The sequence below is a fragment of the Tasmannia lanceolata genome, unplaced genomic scaffold, assembly GCF_043159265.1.
Source record: "Tasmannia lanceolata isolate RefF3 unplaced genomic scaffold, GAP_Taslan_0.1 ptg000006l, whole genome shotgun sequence".
Lineage (NCBI taxonomy): Eukaryota > Viridiplantae > Streptophyta > Magnoliopsida > Canellales > Winteraceae > Tasmannia > Tasmannia lanceolata.
This window is the reverse complement of record NW_027518683.1, coordinates 7,062,090-7,090,079: the sequence shown is the minus strand read 5'-3', so window position 1 is coordinate 7,090,079 and position 27,990 is coordinate 7,062,090. Positions and strand designations below refer to the sequence as shown.

General features: G+C 38.5%; 1 protein-coding gene and 1 pseudogene across 1 annotated transcript; one reads left to right on the top strand and one right to left on the bottom strand.

Annotated features, from left to right (window-relative positions):
• Positions 1–13: 13 nt before the first annotated feature.
• LOC143879486 (ubiquitin-like domain-containing protein CIP73) lies at positions 14–27,990 on the bottom strand. The gene is made up of 16 exons (XM_077381891.1): positions 27,774–27,990; positions 20,348–20,500; positions 17,279–17,396; positions 13,586–13,693; positions 5,982–6,100; positions 5,793–5,864; positions 5,506–5,667; positions 5,324–5,393; positions 5,094–5,236; positions 3,240–3,404; positions 3,074–3,145; positions 2,852–2,987; positions 2,441–2,776; positions 1,114–1,508; positions 824–907; positions 14–596 (listed from the first exon to the last, which is right to left on the bottom strand). The coding sequence occupies exons 2-16, from the start codon at positions 20,474–20,476 to the stop codon at positions 588–590; spliced, it is 2,118 nt and encodes a 705-aa protein (XP_077238006.1). The 5' UTR covers positions 20,477–20,500; positions 27,774–27,990; the 3' UTR covers positions 14–587.
• Positions 10,605–11,232, top strand: LOC143878085 (pyridoxal 5'-phosphate synthase subunit PDX1.3 pseudogene; annotated as a pseudogene).

Below are 27,990 nucleotides of genomic sequence, written 5' to 3'. Positions count from 1 at the left end.
TTGTGAAGCTCTGCAACCCAATCAGACCAGAAAAATCTAAATAGATTGGCTGGAATGAGGACTTGGTCCACAGTAGAAAGAACCAATTTGAAGACCTTACTAAACTGCCTGAAGCGAGCAACCAACTTGGCCACTATGCAGCAGTCTTCAATTCCTCAGAAATCTTTGAATTTGCACAAGCAAATACCATAGTATATGAAGAATATTATATAAATAAACCAGGAGGGTTCTCATCCATTATTTCTTTTCTTTGGGAACTGAGTATATAACTATACCATGAGGGTTCTATCTATTGTTTTTTTTGGCTTTGAGAAAAGAGCATATAACTTATACCAAAAGGGTTCTCATCCATTATTATTTTATTGAGTCTGGAGAAGAAAGGCCTATCTGATCCATTCAAAGGAGCTTGATAACTTGCAGGCTTGCAGCGAACCAAAATGGTAGATTACACAGGTGTGCATCCTATGAAAGTAATAAGTCCGGCAACGATGGCCCCGCCGCTCTGAGAAAAAAAGATAATGCATGCACATACCATGGCATGTTCTCCGCCGTATAAAAAATTGAGGACCACCTGAGCGCACATGCCATCATTCCCCCTACGTCAAGAAAGGTTTCAAGTTATTCCCGATTTAGTTTACAAAATTAAGGGAACAAATGAACTGATAAAATTATGTGACAAGATTTTAAGTCCACCTCGTGAATTCTTTACATGGGTCATTAGGTTCCATAGGCTTTGATTTACATCTTCTACACATAATGTATGTTTTTTTCTCACAAACATCATATTAAATATATAATAAATGGAAGTACTCAGTGCTAATACCTTTTGGCGTTTGGAATTCGGCGGGCTAGAAGGACCATCACGGCGATGTGAGCTCTCAGCACCAAAAGAATTGCCATCCTCATTCTGCAAACATGTGTTATTGCTTAGTTCGTAGACTAGGGCACTTGCTTTATATCTCACATTTGGCTAATGTATATGTAAGGTACAAACATCACAAGAATCCAACCAATTCTTGCTTTTCTTGTAGGAAAAAAATCAGGGCCAAGAAGCCAAAAAAAAGAGGTAAAGACTGAAAATGTAGCTTTTTAAGAAAACATGGTGCTTCTTACTTGAAATGTTGAAGAATCTGGTGGGTCCATCCCCATGTGTTGTGATATGAAGGGCATGATCTGCTGAAGCAAATGGGATAAGAAAATTCCTTGTTCAATACCCTCTGCTCTTGATGCCTCATGTGGTTCAGCTGTGGTTGTCTGAGTGGGTCCTGCACCAGAACCTGTGGCTCTGTCCTGAATGTTGGTGTGATTGACATGGAAATGCTCCCCTCGGAATATGGTTCTAAGCAACTGACTAAGTCTGTCGGCATTGCGTAGCGCAATGCCAGCTTCTAGGAGACTTGGAGGATGTTCCACTTGGAACCCGTGGCGATCACTTGGACGAGCACTAGTACTATTATTACTATTACCATGCAGCTCCTGTTGGCTTGAGTTGGAAGTTGGCAATGACCCTACAGGGAGAGGCTCAATAACTATTAGAAATAGTCAAATGATGCATAATTTTGTCAAAGTAACTGAACTATATCAAACAAAAGAAAACCAATTACAAAGAGACATTATTGACAGGTGGCTGGTGCCCGATATAAAAATCCTGCCTTGAGACACCCTGACTTTAGCTAAATTATCAGCTAAGTCGTTGGCACTCCTCAGAATATGGGAGAAGGCAATATCCCATCCACCACTAATAATGCACCATTTGAGGTTCCATTTAACTCTCTAACAAAGACATGCATACGGATACAAAAAGCATGCACTTCCACTTCTGAAGTTTCCGAGAATAGAACCATCAAAGTTCAACTTAAAGGAACCAATAGGAGAGGACCAAAGAAGGGGCAGGGTATACTCCTAAAGGACACTAAGGTGATAGACATCCCAACTTTCTTCAACTTAAGCTATTAGCATGAATTGTAGGTTCCCTTCTCTTCTTTTCTCTTCATCTTTTGAATGTTTTTACTCTAGCAAATTTCACATGGCACAATCTCTTCTAAGTGTTGTTCTGGGTGGCTGTGTTAATGTATTTTATGACTGTGCATCCTGTTTAACTTGTATTCTCATCATCATTTTCAAACAGTTTGTGTTCTGTTCCACAAGTGCACTTCATTCTGAGTTCATGGAGGCCACATGCAACTAAATTCCTTATGTATAGGTAATAAAATACAGTTACTGATGCTGGCACTGTCATGTTTTGCTAATTGCACTAAATCATCTCGTCTTTTATTACTTAAACAGCAGTAAAAAATTATTACAGTTCTCAAAAAAGCTTTGAGAGGCCTATTAAAAAATAAAAGACAAGCTGAGTTTGTGCTGTTATTAAAACATGTTAGTGCCAATATCAGTAAAACAACATAAGTTGCCTATGAAAGTATGAATCTGCATTACTAACCTTGCTGCTGTTGAGCCGAAGTATTTGCGGGAGGAGTCGTTTCAGAATAGTGGTGTTCACTTGATGGTTGAGAACCCCTTGTATCGTTCAAATGCCCAGGGCTCGGGTTCTGAAATCTTGCAAGGAGTGGGTAGAACAGTCCAACTGAACTACCAGGCGAATCCGATGGGGGGCGATTAACAGTCCTTACAGGTACTACCCGTACCCCATGTTCCACAGTCAAAGATGGACTTCCTGAGACCCCTAAAAAAGTTCTAGTTGGATTTGTTTGCCCAGGAGGTTGATGAGCAGGAGCTGGTTCGCCTAGGTTTGCATTAGCAGTGGACATTGAAGACCCTGAAGGTAAAAAAGATGATTACACATCAAATGCCAAGGTTTTAGAATGGCTGCTCAGGTAAAAATATAAGGTACCTGTATGTATCCGTATGTCAATGTTCCTAGGGAGCAACCCAGAACCAAGTGTGCCACCACGAGCCAAGGCGTGGCCAGGGTGTACAGATCCCATGTGAGTTGTATCAAAACTTGTTCCCAGTTGAAAAGGAAGTGACTGCTGATACAAAGTTCAACTGGTGAAAAGAAAATAGTGACAAATAAGAAGATAATTTTTTATAAAACCGTGAGAGAATAATTGACCTGAACCATGATGGGATTCGGGCCAGATCTGGATATGAAAACTGCGGGCCCAGCATTCACCACAGCTTCCAACTGTGAAAAGAAATATGAACATATTATTGTTTGTAGCACAAGTATTTTCTAGATATAATAGATAGATTTTAAAAATATAATAAAAGCAACCTACAGGTGAGTGGCCCATCCTCAACGTCATGGTTGTGCGTCCAAGCTCAAGTAACAGAGCACCTAGATTTTGCATAAGAACTCCATATCTCATTGCCCTAGATTGCATGTTTATCCGCACAATGGGGTCAGTCACAATTGCCTCCTCCATTAGTTGCGTTGCAAGTTGCTGCCAAAAAAACAGATAATTGTGTCAAGAAAAACAATTCCACAGATATATGCATATATCATACCAAACAGAACAAAGATAGAAAAGTATCTCGTATCATGTCTCCTGACGGATCTCAGAGTTCTTTGTAATGAAAGCCATATTCTAGTTAGATTTGGGATGGTTATCTAAGTTACCTGGACAAGTTATGCAAAAACTTTCTCATCCAGAACCACTACGATCCATGGACAAAAAATTCTAGACTCTGACATCACTGGGCAAATTTCGGGGTTTAGCTGTCCCTTACGATTCTGGACAATATCTTTGTTGATTTCCTTATCTTCTATGTGATCCATTTAACCTTTATTTTTTTTAGTTTTCATTAATAATGTTGATTTCCTTATCTTCTATGAGATCTATTTAACCTTTGTTTTCTTTAGTTTTCATTGTCTCCACAACAACTAATTTCTTTTATCTGTTTCAGTCTGAGTCTTAAATTTCCAAAGAAACCGGTATGAAATGACTGAAATGCTTCTATTTTCATCCCTACATAAATGCATACCGAAATCGAAATGCATATTGAAACCAAAACCGTGAGTGCATTAATGGTATACTATACCAATATGTTTTGCATAATATTATTTATATTAAGTGCATGTGAAATGTGATGTAATCATTGAGTACACGTATTTAAATGAATTACAAGTCAAATGTGGCATGTATTGAATTATCAGAGAAATGTATACATAGAAATGTGATGTAACCATTATATATATATATATATATATATATATATATATATATATATATATAGAGAGAGAGAGAGAGAGAGGGGGGGGGGGGGGGAAGTGAAGCCACACACTCATGTAGCTAACTTGGATACACCGACGGCTTAAAATATAGACCCTCACATTGATAGGGTGTGCCCAAAAAATCAGCTCCATAGGATCATCCCAACCCTTCAAACTGTGGAGGCAAAAATGGACAGATTTGTGAAGGTTTTTACACGTCCATTTTTGCCTCCACAAATCGTAGGGTTGGGATGATCCTATGGAGCTGATTTTTTGGGCACACCCTATCTATGTGAGGGCCCATCAAATGAATGGTTTGCATCACCCAAATAATGTGAGGCCCACTGTATTTTAAGCCGTCGGTGTAGCTAAGTTAGCTACACGAATGTGTAGCTACACTTTTCTCATATATATATATCATTTCCTTATGTTTCATCAAAAAATCTATCATTTGGATATGGTTTCATACATTTTCGTGATTATACAAAGATTTCACGCAAAAAAATAATAAGCATAACATGATGATATATAAGCTAAAGTAAAACTAAGGGAAATTACAAGTACACAACAGAGATGTTACAACTAAGCCATCCAAGCAAATTCCTTAACAGTCTCATCATCAACTTGGAATCAAACATTCAACGAATCAAAAGTCAACTTCGAAGTTCTTAACCTTGCTCGGCGTATCAATGCCTAAGCAATGATTTGCCCCCAAAGGAAATCAAAGCGATAATGGTTGCCAAAATTAACACAAGAAACTATAATATTGCAAGATTACATATTTTCACACCTTATCCAAGTATCAATGTACAATAACATATATTCTAGCTTGAGACAAAATCTGGTATTCCAAATCCCTAGACTGGAAAAATAAACACCTTTAAAAAATGCAAAGTGAAGTGTATTACTAAGCGCATACCAATAGACACTCCCCAGCCTGTCCAGTGAGCATCTGCCTAGTTGATAGGATGACTTCGGCCAAAGATGCCGCTGTTGGAAGCCATTGTCCACCACTTGAATGTGAACTACCATCAACATTGTTATTCTCGTGCTCGCCTATTCCTGACAATGGTCATATGTTCCAACCATCTCAGATCATCAGAAAAGCAAACATATGCTAAAGATCTCATGGTAAGAAAAAACACTGACCTTCCACACCGAACTCATGGATCATATGGCTTAAATACTCAGACAGAGTTGTTAAAGAATCAGGAATGACCTACAAAAGAGAAGACATAATTATTGGCACAGACACATTATGTAGATAATAAAAAGAGTAAAATAAGAAAAGAGAAAACAGCAATGCCAAGTAGGGCTATCCTGCAACTTACAGTTGGCTGCAAAGGACCCATAGAGACTGTGGGTGGAATTCGGAAAGCACCATCCAGTGGGTCATGTTGAGCCCTTGGCGCAGTCTGGTCAGTTTGAACTTGGACCGATTCTGACATGCCACCAACACCAGCTGTTCGGCCAAGTCTTTCTGGGCCATAGTCCTTCCCAAAAACAGAGTAATAAACATAGATGTAAAATATATACATCAACTAGAAAAATAGTGAAATAAAATATAAATCAGACAAGACATAAAAGGTAGTCACTGGTGTTTATCACTGAATAATACCCTAAGATCAATGCCTCGAGTCCCAGTTCCAATATTACCAATTCCAATAGAACTGAGGACAGAAGAGACGATCTGCTCATGTAAAACACAAAAAACAAGGAAAAAAACAAAGGAGCGTCATTTAACTTTGACAAGAACACCGTAAAAATAAGAAGGAAAATTTGTTCACGACCACACCCACTCACTCACCCGATTGAGATCTGGCATAGGTCCATCCCCTTGGTCAGATATATTGAAGGTTCCAAGCACTACACTATGAGCTACTTGATTACCTTGATTATCAGCAGCATTTGAAGTAGGATCAGTTGCTGCAAATGATGATGGAGCAATTAATATTTTCCAAATCAAACTGAAAGCTTTGTTTTAGTAACATATACATTACTAGTGAGAAGCACGTGCGATGCACAAAGTGTTGAAGGTAAATTGAAAGAATAATAAAAAGAAGTATTAAAATGGTTTAAAAGGTAAAAAAGGCGTTGGAAAAATAAGTGGAGATATCTTATTGTTTGATTAGTGGAGAGAGAGAGAGAGATTTTAGGAATATCTTTGCGTTGGAAAAAATAAGTGGAGATATCTTCTCGTTTGATTAGTGGAGAGAGAGAGAGATTTTCAGAATATCTTTCATTATTTAATTGCTGATTTTAAGAGAGAGGATTTAGCAAAAAATCAGCTACTGTATTTTTTTTCCTAATCGTGAATCCTATGAGGAAAGGAAATTGGGTATAGAAGCAGTGACACGTGGCGCACCCACGTCTCGTCCAGGATTCTGTTTTAGATATATATTATATGATATGTTATTCTGTAATGCCATTAAAAAAGAAGTAATACATACACTATAAAGTTCAAAAATCTGAAGAGCAAAATCACAAATTAAAAATAGAATTGACATATAAGCAAGCCACAAAAACCTTGATGAAACTATAACCACCAAAGCAGAGAAACATCCAGAGTCCCTGGTGGTCACAGATAAACGGTCTAAAGAATTTAATCTCTCATGAACTTTGGAAACAGATAACGGGGTTTTCCAGTTCCCGGCCCTAAAAGGACTCTCGGACTCTATGGTCGTCAACAACAAACGAGGTTCACAATTCTACTGTGACTGACAAGACAAAGAACTCTAGAACTATATCATTGAAAGATCATTGGTTGCACAAGCTGCAGAGTCACTTCCTTTTGGGTTCAGTTCCTAGTTTTGCAGTTCAATAAATGGCCAAACATCGGAACAAATGAATGGGATCGGTCAAAATGGCTTCAATTCATGCATTGTCCATTACACAAGTATTAGTTTGTGGTTTGTGAATCTACTTCGTAGATTTTACTTAGGGATGGACTTCATATACTCTATGGATAATAAATGTATTTGATAGTATGGATGCGTAGTACAAAATATACAAGGTAGTTTATGCTTATCAATATATTGCATAGCTCATGTTATGAACCATATCTTTGAGCTATCAACATCTATTGTAATTGATTCTAATACTTATATATACATATATATTATATATACATATATATAGAGGCTACTGATATTTGCACTACCATGTTTCGATAATGACACAAACTCACCTTGCCTTTTATTATTTAACCAGCAGTCAAAAGCTATTTAAATTCCCAAAAAACTCTTAGCAGGCACTTAAAAGGAAAACAACAATGTGAGTTTGTGTCATTAACAAACATGGTAGTGCAAATATCAGTAGCTTATAGCAGTGTTTCAAAATGCGGATGCGGGTCAAAACATGGCCGAAGAAAATCCTAGTCGACTCGGCACAATGGTCAAGTACTTGGTTGACGCGGTTGAGTACTCGGACATCATATTGTGCTTAAGATTTAATCTAAGTACTGTCGATGTTGTTTGGTTGCGTTTGTGCAAGGTTTATTGTTGGGCTCTGGATTTACAAGTAGGAGTGGCTCGACCACATTGTGGCCAATGATCCTGATTCTTAGGTTCCCGAAATGGTGAATCAAGTTTTCCTTCCGATCCGTGAATAAATTGTCGACGACGATGATGTTGTGCTCCTTCCGAGGAAGCCTACTGCCTCAAATCTAGAGGCACTGATGGGGACATCAACAATGCGAAAAAATTCATAGGTTTTGGTATTGTTTTAATTATTCTACTTGGTCGCACGTTTAAAACCCCGTTTTGGGCTAATTTTACCCTTAACTAGTTACCCAAAAGGACCCTTTATCTGTCGACTAATTTATTTAAGGTTTATTTCATGCTAATTGTGTTCTTTCTCATTATTTCATGCAAATTTAAGCCTCGGTATTGCTTCTGTCCGCAAAATTAATTCTGCTTTAAATCAACCCTACGTAAACCGTAGGCACCTCTAGCCTTTAGATTCAGCCCTAAGAGTTCCGATAGTCTTTAATCCCATTAGGAGTGTAGGATTTTTCCCTTATTTAGGTATTGTCCTGCATCAGGCACCTTCTCACCCAAATTCAACAAGCCTGGGCCTACGACCGTGCTCAAGCTGGAGACCAACCTCCTGTAAATGTGGGTGGCACTATTCAGAATGATGGCCGGGAGGTGCATAACATGGCTAACATGAGTAGGCGAGGAAGGGAGGTGACAAGGGCGATACCGATAAGGATGTAGTGGATTTATGGGAGGTGAGCTATGGCTTGGGGATTTTGGGGAAGGAACACTTTGGATGGTTTATGAGGGAGAGAGAGACAAAGTGAGAGGTTGGACAAACACCTCGAACCCATCAAGCAATAAATTGGTGAGGTACTGGGCTATAGACCTATAGTGCTGCGCAGACAGAGAAGACAATGTTGACTATGTCGTGTGTCATTCCTAGATTTCATCATTGCTAGTTTGTCCCAAGGAAGTAGGATTCTTCCCCGAGAGTGGGGAACCTCGATTCCCGAGTTCTCGAATCCGAAACGGGAATCTTCTCGAATCCCAAAACACTGGGAATCCTGGTTCGGATTAGTCGGAAACCCAAATCCCACTTTTGGGAATCGCGGTTTATGATTCTCCGGAAATCTGATTCCTACTTTTGGGAACCACGGTTTAAGGTTATGTGAGACGCGATTCCCCGGCGATTCCCTGGCGATGCCCAACTCCCCAGCGATTCCGCAGCAACCCCCTGGTTACTCTCTGGTGACTTCGCGATTCCCGCTTCCGACCATCCCGGGAGCCTTCGATTCCCGCTTTGGCAACCTTGGTTTGTCCCACCATGTTGGGAAGAATGAGATTTGAGCTGCTCCCAAACTCCTAATTCCTCATAGTGTGAGTGGTGTACACGTTGATTGGTTCATTCTACTACTATAGAAGGGTTCTAGTGGTTTTCTTGAAAATCGCTTTGTCTTGTCCTTCATCCAAACATCATGGATCCCAAAAACTATCTTTTGCCTCCAAAAACACCATTCCTTTCTTTCAATAGAACCCACTTCCACCTACACATCTTTTTAGTTGTGGAGAACATTTGGCCACTTTTCCCCTCACCACCCATTTTGTCAGAGCCATTTAAGGAGAAACCATGCCTCATCTCTGCCCTCGTGGTTTGGGCCCAAGGTCGCTTTGAAAACTGCTACCGGGTTTCCTCTCAAGACTACCTTCTTTTAGGGATGTTTCAATCTCAAGACCTTTTGTTATGGATGTTTCAAGAAGTGGGCTTTTCATGGTTTTCTGGTCCATGTTGATAGAGGGAGAGGGTGGTGATGACAGAGGATGAGGTAGATAAGAAAGAAGGAAATCGTCTTTTTTTTATTATTTCTTTTCGAAATGAGTTGTCGGCCACAAACTTTACCAGGTTAATGGGGGTGGAAATATCATTTCCTATATATATATATATATATATATATATATATATATATATGAGGAAACTGTTGGTGAGCTTAACCTCACCAAACTTATGGTGAGCTAGCTTGCCCAATCACATGGGTCCCACATTTTGGGGAGTGATCCAAACCATTCATTTGCAAGGCCTTATCATAGATAGGGGGTGTACCAAAAATCAGCTCCATAGGATCATCCTAACCCCTCCATTTGTGGAGGACAAAAATGGGGTAGATTTGTGTCTGTCCATTTTTGTCCTCCACAAATGGAGTGGTTAGGATGATCCTATGAAGCTGATTTTTGGTACACCCCCCATCTATGTAAGGGACTTTCAAATGAATGCTTTGGATCATCCTAACAAAGTGGGCCCCCATGTGATTGGGCAAGCTAGCTCACCATAAGTTTGGTTAAGCTCACCAACACTTTCCTCTCTCTCTCTCTCTCTCTCTCTCTCTCTCTCTATATATATATATATATATATATATATATATATATATATATATTGTTAACTTACCAACTTCTCCAAAAGCTTAAGCTGTTGGAGAAGGGCGTTATTTATCTTTTATAATTTAACACTCCCCCGCACGTGTGGCCCGCTTGGAAAACACGTGGCACATGTGGTCCCACTTTGGGCCGACCATCGCATATAGATTTTTGCTATCCTAGAGGTTTGAACTCGAGACCTTTGGCTCTGATACCATGAAAAATTTTAGAGAATTTCTATTTTTCTTGAATGATTTACAATAATCTCAAGGTGTGCTTATATAGAGCACATACATGATAAACATAGAATGAAATCAAAATAATTATGGAAGGAAATAATCCTAATCAAATCTACTTTCCTATTCTCTATTGTTTAACTCTTCTAATCCACTTACCTAATCTATCTAGTTTCCTCATCAAACCAACTTACCTATTCTCTCTCGGTTTGCTTGCACCTTGCTTTTTTTTTTACTTGGTATTCGTAGATCTCCGTTTCCTTCTATTATAATTCTCATATTCTTCATATAAGGCTAAGAACAAAAATGGCCGGCACCGGAGTTGTTACCATCTACGGCAACGACGCAATCACGGAGGCGAAAAAATCCCCCTTTTTCGTCGAAGTAGGGTTTGCCCAAATGCTCAGAGGAGGCGTAATCATGGACGTAGTAAACGCCGAACAAGCCCAAATCGCCGAGGAGACCGGAGCTTGCATCGTGATGGCCCTAGAACGCGTACCGTCCGACATTAGGGCACAGGGCGGTGTCGCTCGAATGAGTGATCCAACCCTAATCAAAGAAATCAAACAGGCCATTACAATCTCCATCATGGCCAAAGCTCGAATCGGCCACTTCGTAGAAACCCAAATCCTCGAAGCCTTAGGAATCGATTACATAGACGAGAGCGAGGTCCTAACCCTGGCCGATGATCAAACGGTGAGATCTCACATATACTAACATGCCCCCTCAAACGTATATGGATTGAAAATCGATATACGTTTGATCACAATAAAATTCTCCAATACAATAGAATTCTCTAAATTACAAATATAATCAAAATTCAATGCACACTGCCGAAAGTGGAGCCCTCAATGTTGTTGCCGAATATCTGATGATAACCGATACTGATTGCCGAAGAAGACGCCGCTTGTTGATGTGTAGCGAAGAGGCTTAAAAGCCAATAGATCATAGCCTCAATGGGGCTAGATGATACTCAAGCCTCGATGGGCGAGTAGAAATGCGTCACTATGGACCAATGCTGGAATGGGCAAGAAATGGGTTACAACGGACCAATGGCAGAATGGGCAAGAAATGGGTCAAAATAGACCAATGCTAGAATGGGCAAGAATGAGCCACGATGGGCAAGAATGGGCCACGATGGGCGAGAAATAATGGGTCAATAAGTACTGATCCTCATGGAATTTGACTCTCTCAGGCATGGACCTCAAAGAATGGCAGCCCCTCAACTGAGTAGAGTAATCAATTTCAGGCACGCACCTCGAAGAGGTACCTCAACTGAAATAAGACAAAGAAAAAGGGATGGAGAAGGAAAAAAACGACAACAAGCGGCTCAGATGACAAATATCGGGACAATACGTGAAAAACAGTGCATATATCAAATATGGAGTCTTCAGAGAAAATGAGTCTATTAAAATACTAGGGGAAATATAGAAAATGAAATCAAGGGGTGCATTAATCAAAAGACTGGATTTTGAAATACCAAAAGAAGGTGTGCAATTATGGAGATAGATAATGGCAGATCAAGTAAAACAAAAAGGAATGAAAAACTAGGGCAGAGACTGCAACCTAAGAGTAGGAAAAGAAAACCTAAGGAAGAAGGGGTAGGATTGGCGCAACTGGTGGGAGTGTTGATGATGAGTGCATGCCCGGCGGACGGCTAGATCGGCCGTCCGCCAAAGGACGCACTCACGGATGTTGTGATCAGCAGGTCGCTCGGATCGACCGCTCTGATACCATGTTAACTTACCAACTTCTCCAAAAGCTTAAGCTGTTGGAGAAGGGCGTTATTTATCTTTTATAATTTAACACACACACACACACACACACACACACACACACATATATATATATATATAATTTTGTCATAAGCGAGATTAGCAAGAGAGTTTCTGCCACCTGGTTTGGTTCTCTAAATTGATAGGAAAGCCTCAGCTTAGTATCCGAAACAAGCTCCAATAGTTTCTGCCAATAGTAACTAATCGTCCATTGGGGAACTTTCTTGGTTCTTCAAGCCACACCTTCATAAAGCAAAGGCCTTATAGTATCTAAGGCCATCTAATATGGCTTAGTAATGCCGGTTATATATATATATAAGGGAAAGTGATTGTGAGCGGCCCCTCATATAAGCTTATATGAGGTGACCGCTAAAAACATGGCGGCCCCACATTTTTGGGGTGATCCGAGCCGGTCATTTGATAGGCCCTGACTTAGATAGGGGGTGCCCAAAAAATCAGCTACATAGGATCATCCCAACCCTTCAAACTGTGGAGGTGAAAGAGGGGAAAATGGGCGAGTATAAATTTGCCCACTTACCCGTCCATTTTCCCCCTCTTTCACCTCCACAGTACGAAGGGTTGGGATGATTCTATGGAGCTGATTTTTTGGGCACCCCTTATCTACGTTAGGGCCTATCAAATGACAGGCTCGGATCACCCCAAAAATATGGGCCCGCCATGTTTTTAGCAGTCACCTTATATGAGGGGCCGCTCATAATCACTTTCCCCATATATATATATATATATATATATATATATATATATATATATATATATATATATTCATTTCAAAAATATATATATATGCCACCATAAAATGTGTTTATATATAAACAGATTGTGGAAAATATAATCTCTATTTGTCCACTTACAAGATCAATGTGCCCCAGCACTAGAGGGAAAATTTAACTAAATAAGATCAATGTGTCTTTAATACCTAAAATACCAAACTCAACTGGCTTCTAAATTTTATCAACATAAAATCATAAAGAATCAAGTGCAAACTATGGACTACTTAAATTTTCTCTGTTAACATCAAATCACAAACAGAAGTGGCTTGAAGTATAACCTGAGTCAGGTGACTCAAGATACATTTGGATGGAGTTTAGGTTAAGCTTGCAAGGGCATGTACATCTCTTCTTGAGTAGCAAACATCAACAACTCCACCTCTACTATCCAACACCACTAGAACTGGAATGACTTATGTTTTCATTTCTCAAATTACAAACGAGTGTCTTATTGAAGCCACTTAGCTATGAGAAGTATGAAATGATGGGGGAGTCCATACACAACTGATAATAGCAAAACCTATTATAAAAAAAACAGTAAAGCACGAGGATAAACGGTAATCAACAGCACTTAAAAGAGATAACTCATAAAAAGAGTTTTGTTCTCTGCCCTAAAAAGTAAATGGACTTCATTTTTAAACTATCAAAAAACAAGTATCAAATGAATAAATGAAATAGACAAATAAACAAATAGGTGACAAAGTTTTCTTAAAGAAGAGCCAACCAGGATTATCTGGTGCGCTCTCAGATCCCATGAAGCCTGTTGTAGGGGACGATGATGAGTGAAAAGGTTGCCTAACAACCAGATGTAATGTATGGCCGTCCTCCACATCTAAATATAATTAAGTACGAAACCAAATGTCTAAATAAATTCAACAAAAAATTAAAACAATAAAAAGAATGCATCAAGGTAATAAAGAAAAGGTCACATAATGGTTGAAGAAATGCTTCGAGCAAAATACAAAGCTGGATAACAAACTGATAACCTAAAAGGTGCTAAAATAGAAGAATGCTACCTCATGAATGAAAGATCCTGAAGAAATAAACTAGTAATATAATCAATATGCCACTGGAAGGTTGACAGAGTTGAGAGAGAGAAATACAGTAAGACTAAAAAGGGAAAGGAAACTCCATACATACAAAAATTGTACTCAAAAGGGCCTGCTAAGAATGGAGGCCCTCTTCCATATGTCTCAAAGAATCTACCAAGTTTACTTCCCAACAAATGTAAGAGGCAACCACAAGTGAAAAAATATCAGATTGTCTCAATTAATACAAGGATAAAAATGAAACAGCACAGATATAATGTTCAAGACATCAAAGTGGGATGTTCTACGAAAAATAATCACTAATATTTATTTTATAGATGATTGCTAAAGCGCATCCCCGGTTAAAATTTTCTCTAAACTCCCATTTGAGTAGAGTGAAGAGGTCCATAAATACCTGTTACTCACCCACTGACATGGACTCGGGGTAGAAAATCAAAGATCTCCAAGGAAGCTCTGGCCGCTGCCGCCGTTGGCAATCTATCGGCCTCCCCGTTAGCTAATCTCCTCACATGCCTATAGGAAATAGGGATGCCTTCAACTTGCTCCTGAATCTCATCAGTCCAAGGCGCAAATCTCCAAGGGGGAGGTCAGCTCCTCTTCAACCATCTAATTACATTCAGGGAGTCTCCTTCAATAACGAGGCTATCCATGAATGACCTCTCCAACAGACAACGCCCAGCAAAGTTAAGTTAGGGTGGTTCAATAAATGTGAATTTGTGAATCAAAACAATGCCTCGACGAGAGGCGTAGCCTCAATGGCTCCAGACACATGCCTAGGGCTGTGTTTGGTTGCACAAAATCCCAGTAGCCGTTGGGATTTTGTTTGGATTTGGGAGCCACTCGTCATTTGGTTGCCAATATTGCATTGAACTCCCCGAGGACTCCTTGGGATGCCTTCTAGGTAATTATTATATGTCCGCTTAGGCGGAATTCTTATCCCCTCCTTATAGCTTTCAAACCAAATTCCCCAAAAAAGATGGAATTTTGCTTGAAAAATCTTGGGAATGCTTTTTCACTCTCTTTCCTCCCTCTCTCTCACTATATATATAGAGAGAGGTGTATATATATATATATATATATATATATATATATATATATATATTGGTAATGACACCCCCTATTTATTCCCCTGCTCTCTGAGTCTATGCTGCGCAACCAAACACTAACCACTATTCTCCAAGGTAATTCCAGGCAATCAGATGCTTGTCTCTTCCCTGTGACTTCTTATTCCACTACTCCCCGAGTCTATGCAGTGCATCCAAACATACCAGAGGTGTACAGGCCTGGAAGGCAAACGCCTTGGGCAGGAAGCGTATTGAGGAATATGTGCCACTCACATCTGAGTTGTAAGCTTCACAGGCATGTCTGCATTAAAACATAACGAGACAAAACCCATCCCTAATCATTTCTTTTTAAATATGCTCTTCTTTTCTAACTTAATCTTTACTTGTTCAATAAATGCTAATTTGTGAATCAAAACAATCTTATATTAGGAAAAAAAATAAGATTAGCAGTTTGAGGGCTAGTTTTTAGAGAAACACTATATCAGAGAATAATAAAATAGCCAATTATTCATTTTCATCCAAATCTATTAATTTAAATAGAAACTACCATGATTAGTTATTCAATATCATAATGCCAGTTGATTGCCAACAAACTTGTCACATAATAGTCATCTATGCCCCATCCAAACCCATGCATATTGGATAATAATCTTAAAAATAATAAAAGATAAGAGATCATATTAATTCTCAAAGTCTCAAATATCAAATGGTAGATATCAATTATAAAAAACTGGTAAGTCATCGATGGTGTGTTCATTATAGACGTCTCCCTCCTCAATGTAAGTAATGCCCTGAAACACATGCACAGTGCTTGATTGGTTCGATTCATTCAAACTTCGCCTACTTTGCCTTCTTCCTCCTCACAAGAGGGTTTCCAAAGGCTTCTTATATAATGCAGGAGCAAAAGGATTCAAATATTTGAAAGAAAATCCTATTTTTTATACAAAACATAATTAGGATAAATCGCATGAATCATACGATTTTTTTCAAACAAATTAAGATTTAATCATGGAATTAAAATTGTAATCCATAAGAAATTATTTGAACCGTAAATCGTAATATTTTCAAAAAATGTCTGTAACCATTTAATGGATCAAAATCAGTCACTTTCGAGTGATTTCTCTCATCAAGATCTATCATTTAGATGCAGAGTTTATGGAGAATGAGCAGCTATTGCAACGACGAGTAAAAAAACTGTGTGTTCTCGTGCTTTTAGCTTTCGGCCATCATCTCTTCAATGAAGCTCATTTTTTGTTTTTGTTTTTGTTTCTGTTTTTTATCTTTTGTGTTGTTTTGAGTTGCTTGGCAGCCCATTAAGTTTCTTTGAAGTGTATTTGAGTTTTCCGGTTGTGATATGGTGAAAATGAAGGTTTGTGCATGATAGCATGCACAGGAAGAGGTTGGAGATCAAGCTAGATATATATCATTTTAAATTTTGTAATCAACAATGCACTGGGTGTGAATTGTCTGAAGCATTACTCGGCCAAAACAGGTCATGGAATGAAATCATATAGATTGTAGCTTTTCCTATTTCTTTAGATGTTAGAGGTTTATATCTTTCGTTCTTAATTTAATGTTTATTTATGCTTCGAAATGTGGAAAATGAAGTACAATTTCTTTCTAGAGTTTAATTTTTTTTTCTTAATTTTTATGCTTTTTAATTTAAAATTCTAAAAATTAGAAAATTTGTGAGGCTTATGCCTTGCCTTAGAAGGGTGTTGAACGCCTCGCCTCACGCCTCCATCTTTAAACATTACCTTAGAAGGGTGTTGAACGCTTCACCTCACGCCTCCATCTTTAAACACTACTGTGTGCGCGCGCGCGTGTGCGTAAAGGACCTCCAATCCAGTAGTAGCACAAGTGGCAAAGGATTGTGAGGGGTGTAATAGCAACTCATAACAACGCTTTTCAACAGGTGCACACACCACTAATAAATATAAACATGTTAAAGAAAACAATATATAAAAAAAACTCCTTTTACAAGATCTCGTGTCAAGAAAAGTCAAATATTATGAATAAAAATAATGATCTGCCAGAATTAAATACAGATTATAATCCACCCCACAATATTCAGAAAATAATAATAATAATAATCCACCTCACAGAATATAGTAGGAGAAGATCAAACATGAGTAATTACATCTACGAAACCATGAAACAGAAATTCATATAATTATGCCACAAGGTATAAAGATGATGGACAGAATGAATGTGTAGCACCACTTTTTTGGAGAAAATGTATGAGCTTCATAAGACTAGAAGTTTACCATAAGCCACCAAAAACCAAATCAACAGAAAGGATACGGTATTCTGAGAGAAGCTGATCATCCTTCAAAACCTTTCCACGGCATATTAGGCGTTGTTGTTCTGATAAAACACCAGTAACTGACGCTATCTGTTCCTTCAATGCAGGAACCGGCATCTGCAGAGAATATAGAAAAAAAAACCAAATAGTTAAAAAGAAAATGGCAGGAAATGAGGGATAGGTGGTTTTAAAATCCCATATCTCACTAAAGTAGCATGCTGATATAGTACATACGTACAAATGTTTCTACCACCTACAATTTTTAGATTGTCATGCTTTCAGAATGACAAACATTTGACGTCTGTGAATTCTACCAAGTCAACCCTTTTTTGCTCTGATTAGACCTATCCCTTTCTAGGGGTATTTTAGTGATAGGTTCTATAGGAACTAGACGATCATATTTGGTCAAATCCCTAGCGACAAACTCCTATGTTACTTTACTGTATTTTCGAACAAGTTCCTGTATGACAAACCATTGCGAGACATGAGCATTATGCAAGACTTGGAGGAACGCTTAGCAATGAGATTGCAAGGTCTGAAAGGGAAAAGATCCCAAATAGTGATTTTGGCCGTGATCTTTTGAAAATGATGGGACACATCATAGGTTTCTTGGATATCTCCCCTTCTGGCTTGCCTGCTTGGCACTATGTAAAATGCAGTTCAATTTTGAAGCTACATACTGATATCATATGTACTATATATATGAAAATGATGGGTCACATCATATATATATATATATATATATATATATCTGTGCGCACGTGCATGGCTTGGTGGTGGTTTTTTTTTTTTTTTTGGGTGGTGGTTTTTTTTTTGGTGGGGGGAGGATGCTCCGGTGAGAAGAGGTGACCCGTGCTAAATTGATGGAGTAAAAAGTGGTAGGAGCAGACCGAAAACAACTTGGGTAGAAACATTGAGGAAAGACTTGATAGCTAGGAACATAACAGAGAACATGACCTTGGATAGGATAGAATGGAAGAAAATGATCCACATAGAAGAACCCAACTAGAACCAGGATTAGAGCCGGGTAGATTCCTTTTACGTTCTTCATGAATTTTTTCTAAAGGATTCATTTAGCCGACCTCAACTAGTTTGGGACAAAGGCTTTGTTGAGTTGAGTTGAGTTGAGTTGAGGTGGGGGGAGGATGCCTGTGTGGCAATACTGGCATCTGCATATCTATCTACGCACACATATTATTGATACATCATATATATACTCATATAATCGTAACTGTATATATTACATTATTGCAGTCGAAACTTGGTAAAATATCAGCTTCAGTTGGAAAATTCAGTGAAAATCCTATAAAATCACAAAAGCATATGGAGATGGAAATGCAGACAATCGAAATTTGATACAAGCTGTAGCAAATGCCAAAAAATTGTTTATCTTATTTACAAATATGTAAAATAATTAAGTTCTTGTATTAAAAGTATTAGAAACAGGCAGTTTAGTTCCTGATAGAATGGCAGCACTGCGGTGAAACGTGAAAACATCCGATCCCATTCCGACCTCGATATGTGGAATCATCTTGCGCCATATGTACTGAGATTGTTCGGGAGACATGGTTAAAGCCCGGTGTTGAATCTATCCTAGAAATGTTTTTTAGCAGGAAATTTTGGTCACGTAGATCTTTCGCCGAATTATGTTAATACATATATCTATCGGAAAAGTGAGCGTACTCAGTCGAGTAGATAAGCTTATCTACTCGGTCAAGCTAAAAACAGTGGGGGCCCAAATTGTTTTGGTGATCCAAATCATTCATTTGAAAGGCCCTTACCTACCTAGGGTGTCCACAAAAAATCAGATCCATAGGATCATCCTAACCCATCCAACAGTGGAGAGGAAAATGGGCAAATTTGTGGACAAACTGTGTCTGTCCATTTTCCCCTCCACTGTTGGATGGGTTAGGATGATCCTATGGAGCTGATTTTTTGTGGACACCCAAAAAATGAATGGTTTGGATCACCCAAAAAATGTGGGCCCCCACTGTTTTTAGCCGACCGAGTAGATAAGCTTATCTACTAGACCGAGTACGCTCACTTTTCCCTATATATATATATATATATATATATATATAGAGAGAGAGAGAGAGAGAGAGAGAGAAATGGTTTCTGCGCTCGAGCATAGAAACAAGGTGGGGCAACATTTTGGGTGGGATCCAAAGCATTCATTGATGGGCCCTTTCATGGGTAGGGTGTCCACCAAAAATCAGCTCCATTGGATCACCTTAGGGTATCCATTTGTGGGGCCAAAAATGGACAGATTTGTGGACAAACAGTATCTGTCCATTTTTTGCCCCACAAATGGACACCCATTGGTGATCCAATGGAGCTGATTTTTGGTAGGCCCCCCATCCATGATGGGGCCTTCCAAATGAATGGTTAGGATCACCTCCCCCCCCCCCAAATGGCCCCACCCCCTTGTTTCTGTGCTCGAGCGCAGAAACCCTTCTCTCTCTCTCTCTCTCTCTCTCTCTCTCTCTCTCTCTCTCTCTCTCTCTCTCTCCACACACACACACACACACATATAGCTACAGTGGTGGATTTCATTTTTTTTATTTGTTTTTTTTCTTTTTTTTATGTAGACGGAGGTTTGAGAATGTAATCAACATAAGTACGTAAAATAAGAATTAACAAGGTTTTTTTTTTTTTGAATGATTAAGAATTAACAAGTTAAACCAATAGATCCACTTGCCAAAATCTAACTTAAACTGCAATAAAAAAAGACAGAAGAAAATTTGAAATATCACGAACAGATTAACAAGTTAAAAGAAGCATCAAATAGTAGCCAAAAACTAACTGAATTTAAAAAACATGCAGTGTGACTAAAATAACCTCATTCAAGTATCAAAATGGAGTATAAATAGTAAACATAAGCATCTTGTTTGAATGCACAGTGACTAAAATAACCTCAACCAAGTATCAGAATGGAGTAAAAATAGTAAACATAAGCATCTTGTTTACCATAAATGTTCTATTTGGAACCTCGGGGCTCTAAAAATCTCTACACATATAAATATTATATTTCAATAGGCACTACTAATTAAAGGGGGCACGGAATTTACACGTTTGTTCACTCTTAAAGTGTATGTATGAGAGTCCAGAGTTTTTATCTTTATTTCTACAGTAGTCTCTGAACACTCAGCCTCATCGCCCCCAGAAATAATTACTCCATCCGTACCATTAGTTTTCATTGTCTTCAGGACGCAACCTAAAACCTGTGAGGGTCTCAACATGGAAACTCAAATTAGTAGCCATGCATTAAATGGGCTGCACTAAATCAAAAGGATCTATCGTTCCAAATCTGTCAAACGTAGTTGTCAAAGAGTGATAAAATGGTCAATTTGAAGTATTAATTCCAAAATGCTAGTCTGGAAGAATAAGAGAATATTCAAGTTATCGATCAACAATCTTGACGATATACATAGATATTAAACATATTGCACATATTTTTGAAAAGCATGCATGTCATTGGAAATTCTAACAGGTGTAGATTAATCAGAAAGCAGGCCAAAAAGAATGTCATATATGAGTAACTTGAAGTTGGTAGAGAACCTCCATGGAGCAATCAACTAGTTCCATATGCCAGAAGTAGCTAAAAGTAACTGTTTTAACTTCAAATAGGTAAAAGCCTGGGCCCTGATGCACTCCCATGGCTCTCTACCATGAATGTTGGAGACTTTCAATGCCTGAGGTTACAGAATTCATTGAATTCTATACCACAGAGACATTGCTAGCGTTTACAATTCCATCTATTGCCCTTATGCCCAACACAAGGAATCCCAAAATAATCAACGAAATTCATATCCGTATGGTTGCTTTAGTCCACCAAATCATTAACAAGATCATCATGTGGATATTGAGAATAAAGTGATCATGAACCTTCTATTTTGGCCTATGCAATCAGGAGGCTGTTGATTTTGGATGCCACAATAACAGCACATGGAGCAATCAATTAGTTCTCAGTTTTGAATCCTAGATAAATTGCTTTAAAGATAGACCGAGATAAAGCATAAAATAATTTTGAATTTGCCACAAAGTATGGTTCTTCCAAATGATGGGCCTAAGAGATAGATGGTTGGGTAGGATAAAATGGTGTATTTCAAATATGTCATGATACTCAGAATCCCTAGGGGCTTTCTCAACAGCTAAAAAAAACTCAAAGGTCTGCTTGGTTGCCACTGAAATGTTGTTTCCCTATAAAAAGAAAGTAAAAAGATGTAATTTTCCCTTTCCCAAGGACGTTTGGTTGCCATGCACTGCTGTTCATTCCATTTTCTAAAAAATAGCCTTTTGAGTTTCTTCCCAAATCAAGAGGAAAGGAAAAATAAATAGGATTGTTACTTCTACTTTGTTTTTAATATGGTACATAGCCTATCCCTTCCTCTTCGATGAGTTCTCTGCAGTAAGAGGGGTAGCGAGGCTTTCGCCGACTGAGAACGAGTATGCCAAGGTTCGCTTCCACAACTCTCCTACGGCTCAATCCTGTTGTTTGTGTCCGCACATTTTTCTATTTCCTCTTTTGTGCTTTGAATTCTTCTGCCGCTTTTGGTCATGGCCTTGGAATATTGGGTACGGGGGAACTGTCTCGAGCCTTCTTCGCCACCCCTTAGAGAGTCAGCCCCATTGTAAAGCTTATGTCCAAGTTCTGAAGGAGAAGAGGACCGGATTACCGCCCCGGGTGCTCGATCGAAATTCTCGGCTTATCTCATACCAGAAACCAGAATTGTTATTTTGCCTGCCCCACTTTCCTCTCCCACGGCAAGAGCTCGTTCGCCAAGTCCGAACTCCCACTTTGTCGTATATGACGGCTATCATTGATGCTAGCATCCACGTTTGTTGGTAAGTTTCTTTTCCTTTCAAGATGCACCTTGCCCAATCGTCTTGTGAATCTTTCTTCTCTTAAAAATGCCCAATGCTCGGAATGGTGAATTGATCAATTCCGAAACTAGCCAACCCGAAAGCCAATCACGAACTGCTCGCTACTTGAACTGGCTAAGAGAAAGAGCGGAAAGAAAGATGGCTTTCAAACAGACAGTTCAAATCACAACTCAAGTGGACTCACCATGCCTAAGTGATGGCATGTGAACTCGCAAGCTGCAATTGCCAGAGGACCACTCCTCAAATCCGTTGTTTCAGCAGAGGTGTAAGCACTTATCTTCTACTTTGTTTTTACTTGAATATTGACATCATTTTATGTTCCTTCTACCTCTACTTAAAGTGCATCCAAACAAACCCCAATGAAAGGTAATCTTGTTTCTCCCCTTCTAACTTACTAGTGATTAATTTGCACATGTGTACAGAAGTGCATTAATCCTTACTAGTTTGTTAGTTTGTTCGGTGGTTATGATAAAGGGGCCAACGATATATAATTGGCTGTATGTTTCCAATTCAGGAAGTACCAAATTGCCCCACCTCACTTATTAAGATGCCCTTCTCTTGTCACGATTTAGGAAGTTAGCAAGCAAATGATCAAACTATCAAAAAGCAGGATTAAGATGTAGAAAGGTGGTTCATGTCATTCAAAGGAAAAAAAAGTACTTTGTGGTGCAACGCGGAACGCGGCCAAGGTAAAAGGGAGTCAACTCGTGCGAGTTCCAAGTTGAGTCAACGAGTTTTTAACTATAATTTAGCCGACACTTTGAATTTATTGATGACACACGTGTCCTCCCATGTCCGACAAGACACGCGTGTCCACACGTGTCGGCACTCTTTTGGACACTTTTAAATGTATTACTAGGAGTGTTAGAGTTAATGTGAGTGTGTGGACACGCATTTGTGTAATAATAAACAATTTTATGAGTATGTATGTGTCACCATTTCTAGATTTTTAGATGTTTCCATGTCAGACAACTCATATCCGTGTCAAAAATCGACATATGTATCCATATCAACAAATTATGATAATATACTTTCTATTTTAGCCGTGTCCCCATTTCTAAATTGTAGGGGTTTGCCGTGTCCGACACTCTGTGTCAGTGTCGACACACGACACTCATGTCCGTGTCCACGACGCTTAGGGTTGCAAATGAATCGAGCCGGATCATGAACATGTTTGAGTTCGACTCATTAAAAGCTCGGCTCGGGCTCGTTCGTTTACTAAACGAGCCGAACCCGAGCCCAAAAATTAGGCTCGTCAAATAAACGAACAGTGCTTTAAAGCTCGGATTATGTTCGTTATATTACTATATATATATATATATATATATATATATATATATATATATATTACTTAATGGTATTTATTTGATGTGTTTACTAAACAAGCTGAACCCAAACCCAACCAAGCTCGAGCCTGGCTCGGCTCGGGCTCGGGCTCGTTCGTTTACTAAACGAGGCGAGCGGAGCCAAGCTCGAGCTTCGTTGAATTTTGGCGAGCCGAAGACAAGCCCAAAAAAAAAAGCTCGTCACGAACACGAGCCGAGCCTCAAACTAAGCGAGCCAAGCACGAACACCCCAATGTTCGGCTCGGCTCGGCTCGTTTGCAGCCCTAGCGACGCTCATGTCCGTGTCCACACATCATAGGTTTTTAAACACTGGATGAAGTGATTAATTTGCACATGTGTACAGAAGTGCATCAATCCTTAATAGCTTGTTCAATGGTTGTGATAAAGGGGTCAATGATATATCATTGGCCGTATGTTTCCAATTCAGGAAGTATCAAATTGCCCCACCTCATTTATTAAGATGCCCTTCTCTTGTCACGATTTAGGAAGTTAGGAAGCAAAAGATCAAACTTCATTAAGAGAACCTAAGCTAACGTTAAAAAAAAAAAGGTTATCGGAAGCTTTCTAGATGGGCGGGAACCTCGCTTCGGAAACTAAATTCTTCTCACATCCTAAACTTAGGGAAGCACGCTTCCCACACCCTTCCTCTTAATAAAGAGTAAGCTTCCTATTTGTGTGATTATTTTTTCCTAAAAGAGCATTTCCTCCTTTTGATAACGGAATGGGTGTATTTAAAAAAGAAATATTTAAAACTTAAAAACTCATCTTAATATTCAAATAAAATTTATGTGGAATTTTTTAAAAACTTTACATTAAATCTACATGAATAAAACGTGTAAAACAATAAATCCCTCAATCTTGTAATTTTAAAAAACTGTGAAATTTTCTTTACTATTTGTAACCCTAACATACATTAAAACTGCCTCAATAACCAACTATAACCCCATCTGTTTCTAGATGTTTCTTGTTCGCGTTTAATGAAGTTTAAGACTTCATTTTGACTTTTGATGACGTTTTCTCTTTACTTCCCTTTGAGATTTTTGCTTCCCGTTCTCGTTTCTACGCCCCTCACTTCTTGCTTCCACTTCCCACAACGCTTCTCGCACTCGATTCTCAATCTAGCAACTATGAAAAAAAAATCTCGGTGTAAGATGCCAACTTTCGATGACGTTTTCTCTTTACTTCCCTTGGAGATTTTTGCTTCCCGCTCTCGTTTCTACGCCCCTCGCTTCTTGCTTCCACTTCCCACGACGCTTCTTGCACTCAATTCTCAATCTAGCAACTATAAACAAAATATCTCAGTGTAAGATGCCAACTTGAAAATGATGGAGAAAGTCCAACAAATACTTGGGGGTGGGGGTTGGGGATACAGCAATAGATCAAGGATTTTGAAGCAATAGAAGGTGGAAGGAAAAAGTATGAATGCCTAAGCAGAAAAGGAGGATTTTGCTATAGAATTTTGAAGATGATCATGCTAATAAGTGGCTTTGGTATTTATCCAGAGATGTCGAGAAGCACAGGCATCTAACATAGACAAGCAAAGTATGCAAAAGATAATAAGGATTTCAGATTGGTTTATGTATATCAAGATGTTGTTTAACAATATAAGGAAGGCCATTCTTGCATTCTAATCCTCACGTTCCCCATCAATAGAGAAGTTGATGATGACTAATGGTTCGCTTTGTGATGTGAGATACTATAACAAAAATGGAAGGATGAGCATTGAATGGATGAAAGAGAAAATGGATGGAAGAGCATAACAGAAATTTCAGACAAGTATGGAAATGGACCAGGGACTAACTTCCAAGTTCCTCTGAAAGTGAAACTACATTACCACATCTACAGCATTCCAACTTCACTGGAATCATTCCAAAGAGGAATGATAGGAGATTTTTTTCCCAAACACGCATTTATGTTTATAAAAAAAAGGACACAAAAGGAAACAAAAACGAAAGAGAACAAAAGTAAACATAAGCAGGGTTTGGAGATCTTCGATTTTCTGGCTCCTTGAATTGGTGTTGATTGTATTTTTTTTTCGATTTTCTCACTTTTTTGGTGGTATCTCTTTGTACTGTTCTGGGTTGGCTATCTCGGTCCTCCCTTTTGCCTTTTAATGAAGCTTGCTACCGCTCCAAGAAAAGGTAAAAACACACGCATCGGATAAGAAAAAAAAACATCACCTTAGCCTACTAATGGAATGTTGAGCTTCTGAAAACTCAAGTGAGAATCTGGAGGATAATATCCGTTCAACCACAAGTAAGAAAGTATAATTTTGCAAGCAAGTAATGTATCCACAAGCCCCGCAATTGTAAACCAACAAATGCAAGCAATTTACTTCTGACTTTGCTCACTCGAAGTTAAAGGCATAGATTCCCCACATCGGGAAGCATGACAACCACTTCATTTGTCAAGTAATGTTAATGAAATTACAGATTTAGAATCAGTGTGGTAAGCCTATAGTAAAAAAGCTATAAAAGCCCATGCATGCCCTAATATGCTAAAAAATGATAGAATATATAAGATGTCCACTCATAATCAGTCCAAGTAAAGCTTGCCAAGAAGAAGAAAAATAACATTATAGCTAAGCCACTTAAATTGACAAAAATGGTTGATTTGTCTCAGGATTTTGCTGAGAATTAAAACACGATTGATTTTTTTTCCTCCTTGAGGTTATTGTATTTTTATTTTCTTTATTTCGTTGTAATCCTTTTGGGAGTCTTTCTCGGTCTTCCCTGTTTTAATATAGTTGATTTACCATTTCAAAAAAAAAAAAGAATTAAAACACGATAAAGAGTATAATTCAGTGTGAGCCTCCTTCATTAAACCACACGAAAACATCAATGCGGAAAGAAATCGAACTGCCGAGCTACTATTATGAAAGGATTTTCATTGCAGATTTAGAATCAGAGTGGTAAGCCTATTGTGGAAAAGGTATAAAAGCCCGTGCATGCCCTAATATGATTAAAAAAAGATACAGTATATCATATGTCCAGTCATAATCGGCCCAACTAAAGTTTGCCAACAAGAACACAGAAATAACATTATAGCTAAGCCACTTAAATTGACAAAAATGGTTGATTGGTCTCAGAATTTTGCTGATAATTAAAACACCATAAAGAATATAATTCAGTGTGAGCCTCCTTCATTAGACCTACAAAAACATTAATGCGGAAAGAAATCGAACTGCCGAGCTACGCTTATGAAAGGATTTTCATTGCAGATTTAGAATCAGAGTGGTAAGCCTATAATAGAAAAGCTACAACAGCCTATGCATGCCCTAATATGCTAAAAAAAAGATACAGTATATCAGATGTCCATTCATAATCGGTCCAAGTAATGCTTGCCAAGAAGAACACAAAAAATACCATTAAAGCTAAGCCACATAAATGGACAAAAATGGTTGATTTGTCTCAGAATTTTGCTGATAATCAAAACACGAGGCCTCCTTCATTAGACCATACGAAAACATCAATGCGGAAAGAAATCGAACTGCCGAGCTACTATTATGAAAGGATTTTCGTTGCAGATTTAGAATCAGAGTGGTAAGCCTATAATAGAAAAGCTATAACAGCCTATGCATGCCCTAATATGCTAAAAAAAAAGATACAGTATATCAGATGTCCATTCATAATCGGTCCAAGTAATGCTTGCCAAGAAGAAGACAAAAAATACCATTAAAGCTAAGCCACATAAATAGACAAAAATGGTTGATTTGTCTCCCTATATTGTTGAGAATTAGAACACAAAAAAAAGAGTATAATTCAGTGAATGAGTTTCCTTCAATAGACCTACGAAAACATCAATGCAGAAAGAAATGGAACTACCAGGCTACGACTATGAAAAGGATTTTCATATCAAAATATTCAAACCCTGAGCAATCAGCATAGAGGCAATAAATAAAATGATTTGCATATCAGAAAATTCAAATCCAAAGCAGTCTTAGCGGACATTCACTCAAATTAATATTAACTAGCATCAGAGACATGAAACAGAAATTATAGCAATCATAAGCAGCAAAAAAAATAAAAACTAGGGTTTTACAGAGATCAAGAACACAGTTCAGTATGCATGCAACAGCTAAAACCTCTACCATACAGAAAAAAAAAATGAAAAAGAGAATGCTGAAAAAAATAAAAAATAAAAAGGAAAGGATCTTGGCAGAGGAGTGAAAAAAGCATGAGAAACCCTAAAGATGCGATGCGGGAAAAAAAAAACTTTTATTTCAGATTAATGGAAAGTGAAATACAAGGAAAGGGGGATTTACATAGATTGTCTGACTGAGGTGGAGGTATTGACGAAAGCGTTTTCAAGGAAACCTAGAGGAGAGAGGATTTCGAAAACCTCGTTACTCTCTCTCTCTGTCTCTCTCCAAAAGCCTTTCAAAAACCTCTTTTTTTCTTCTTTGTAAGAGACGATTATTTTAAGGGTCTAATTCTTTCAGACGGTAGAGAGACAGATGGGTAAGGGGAGAGAGGTGATGA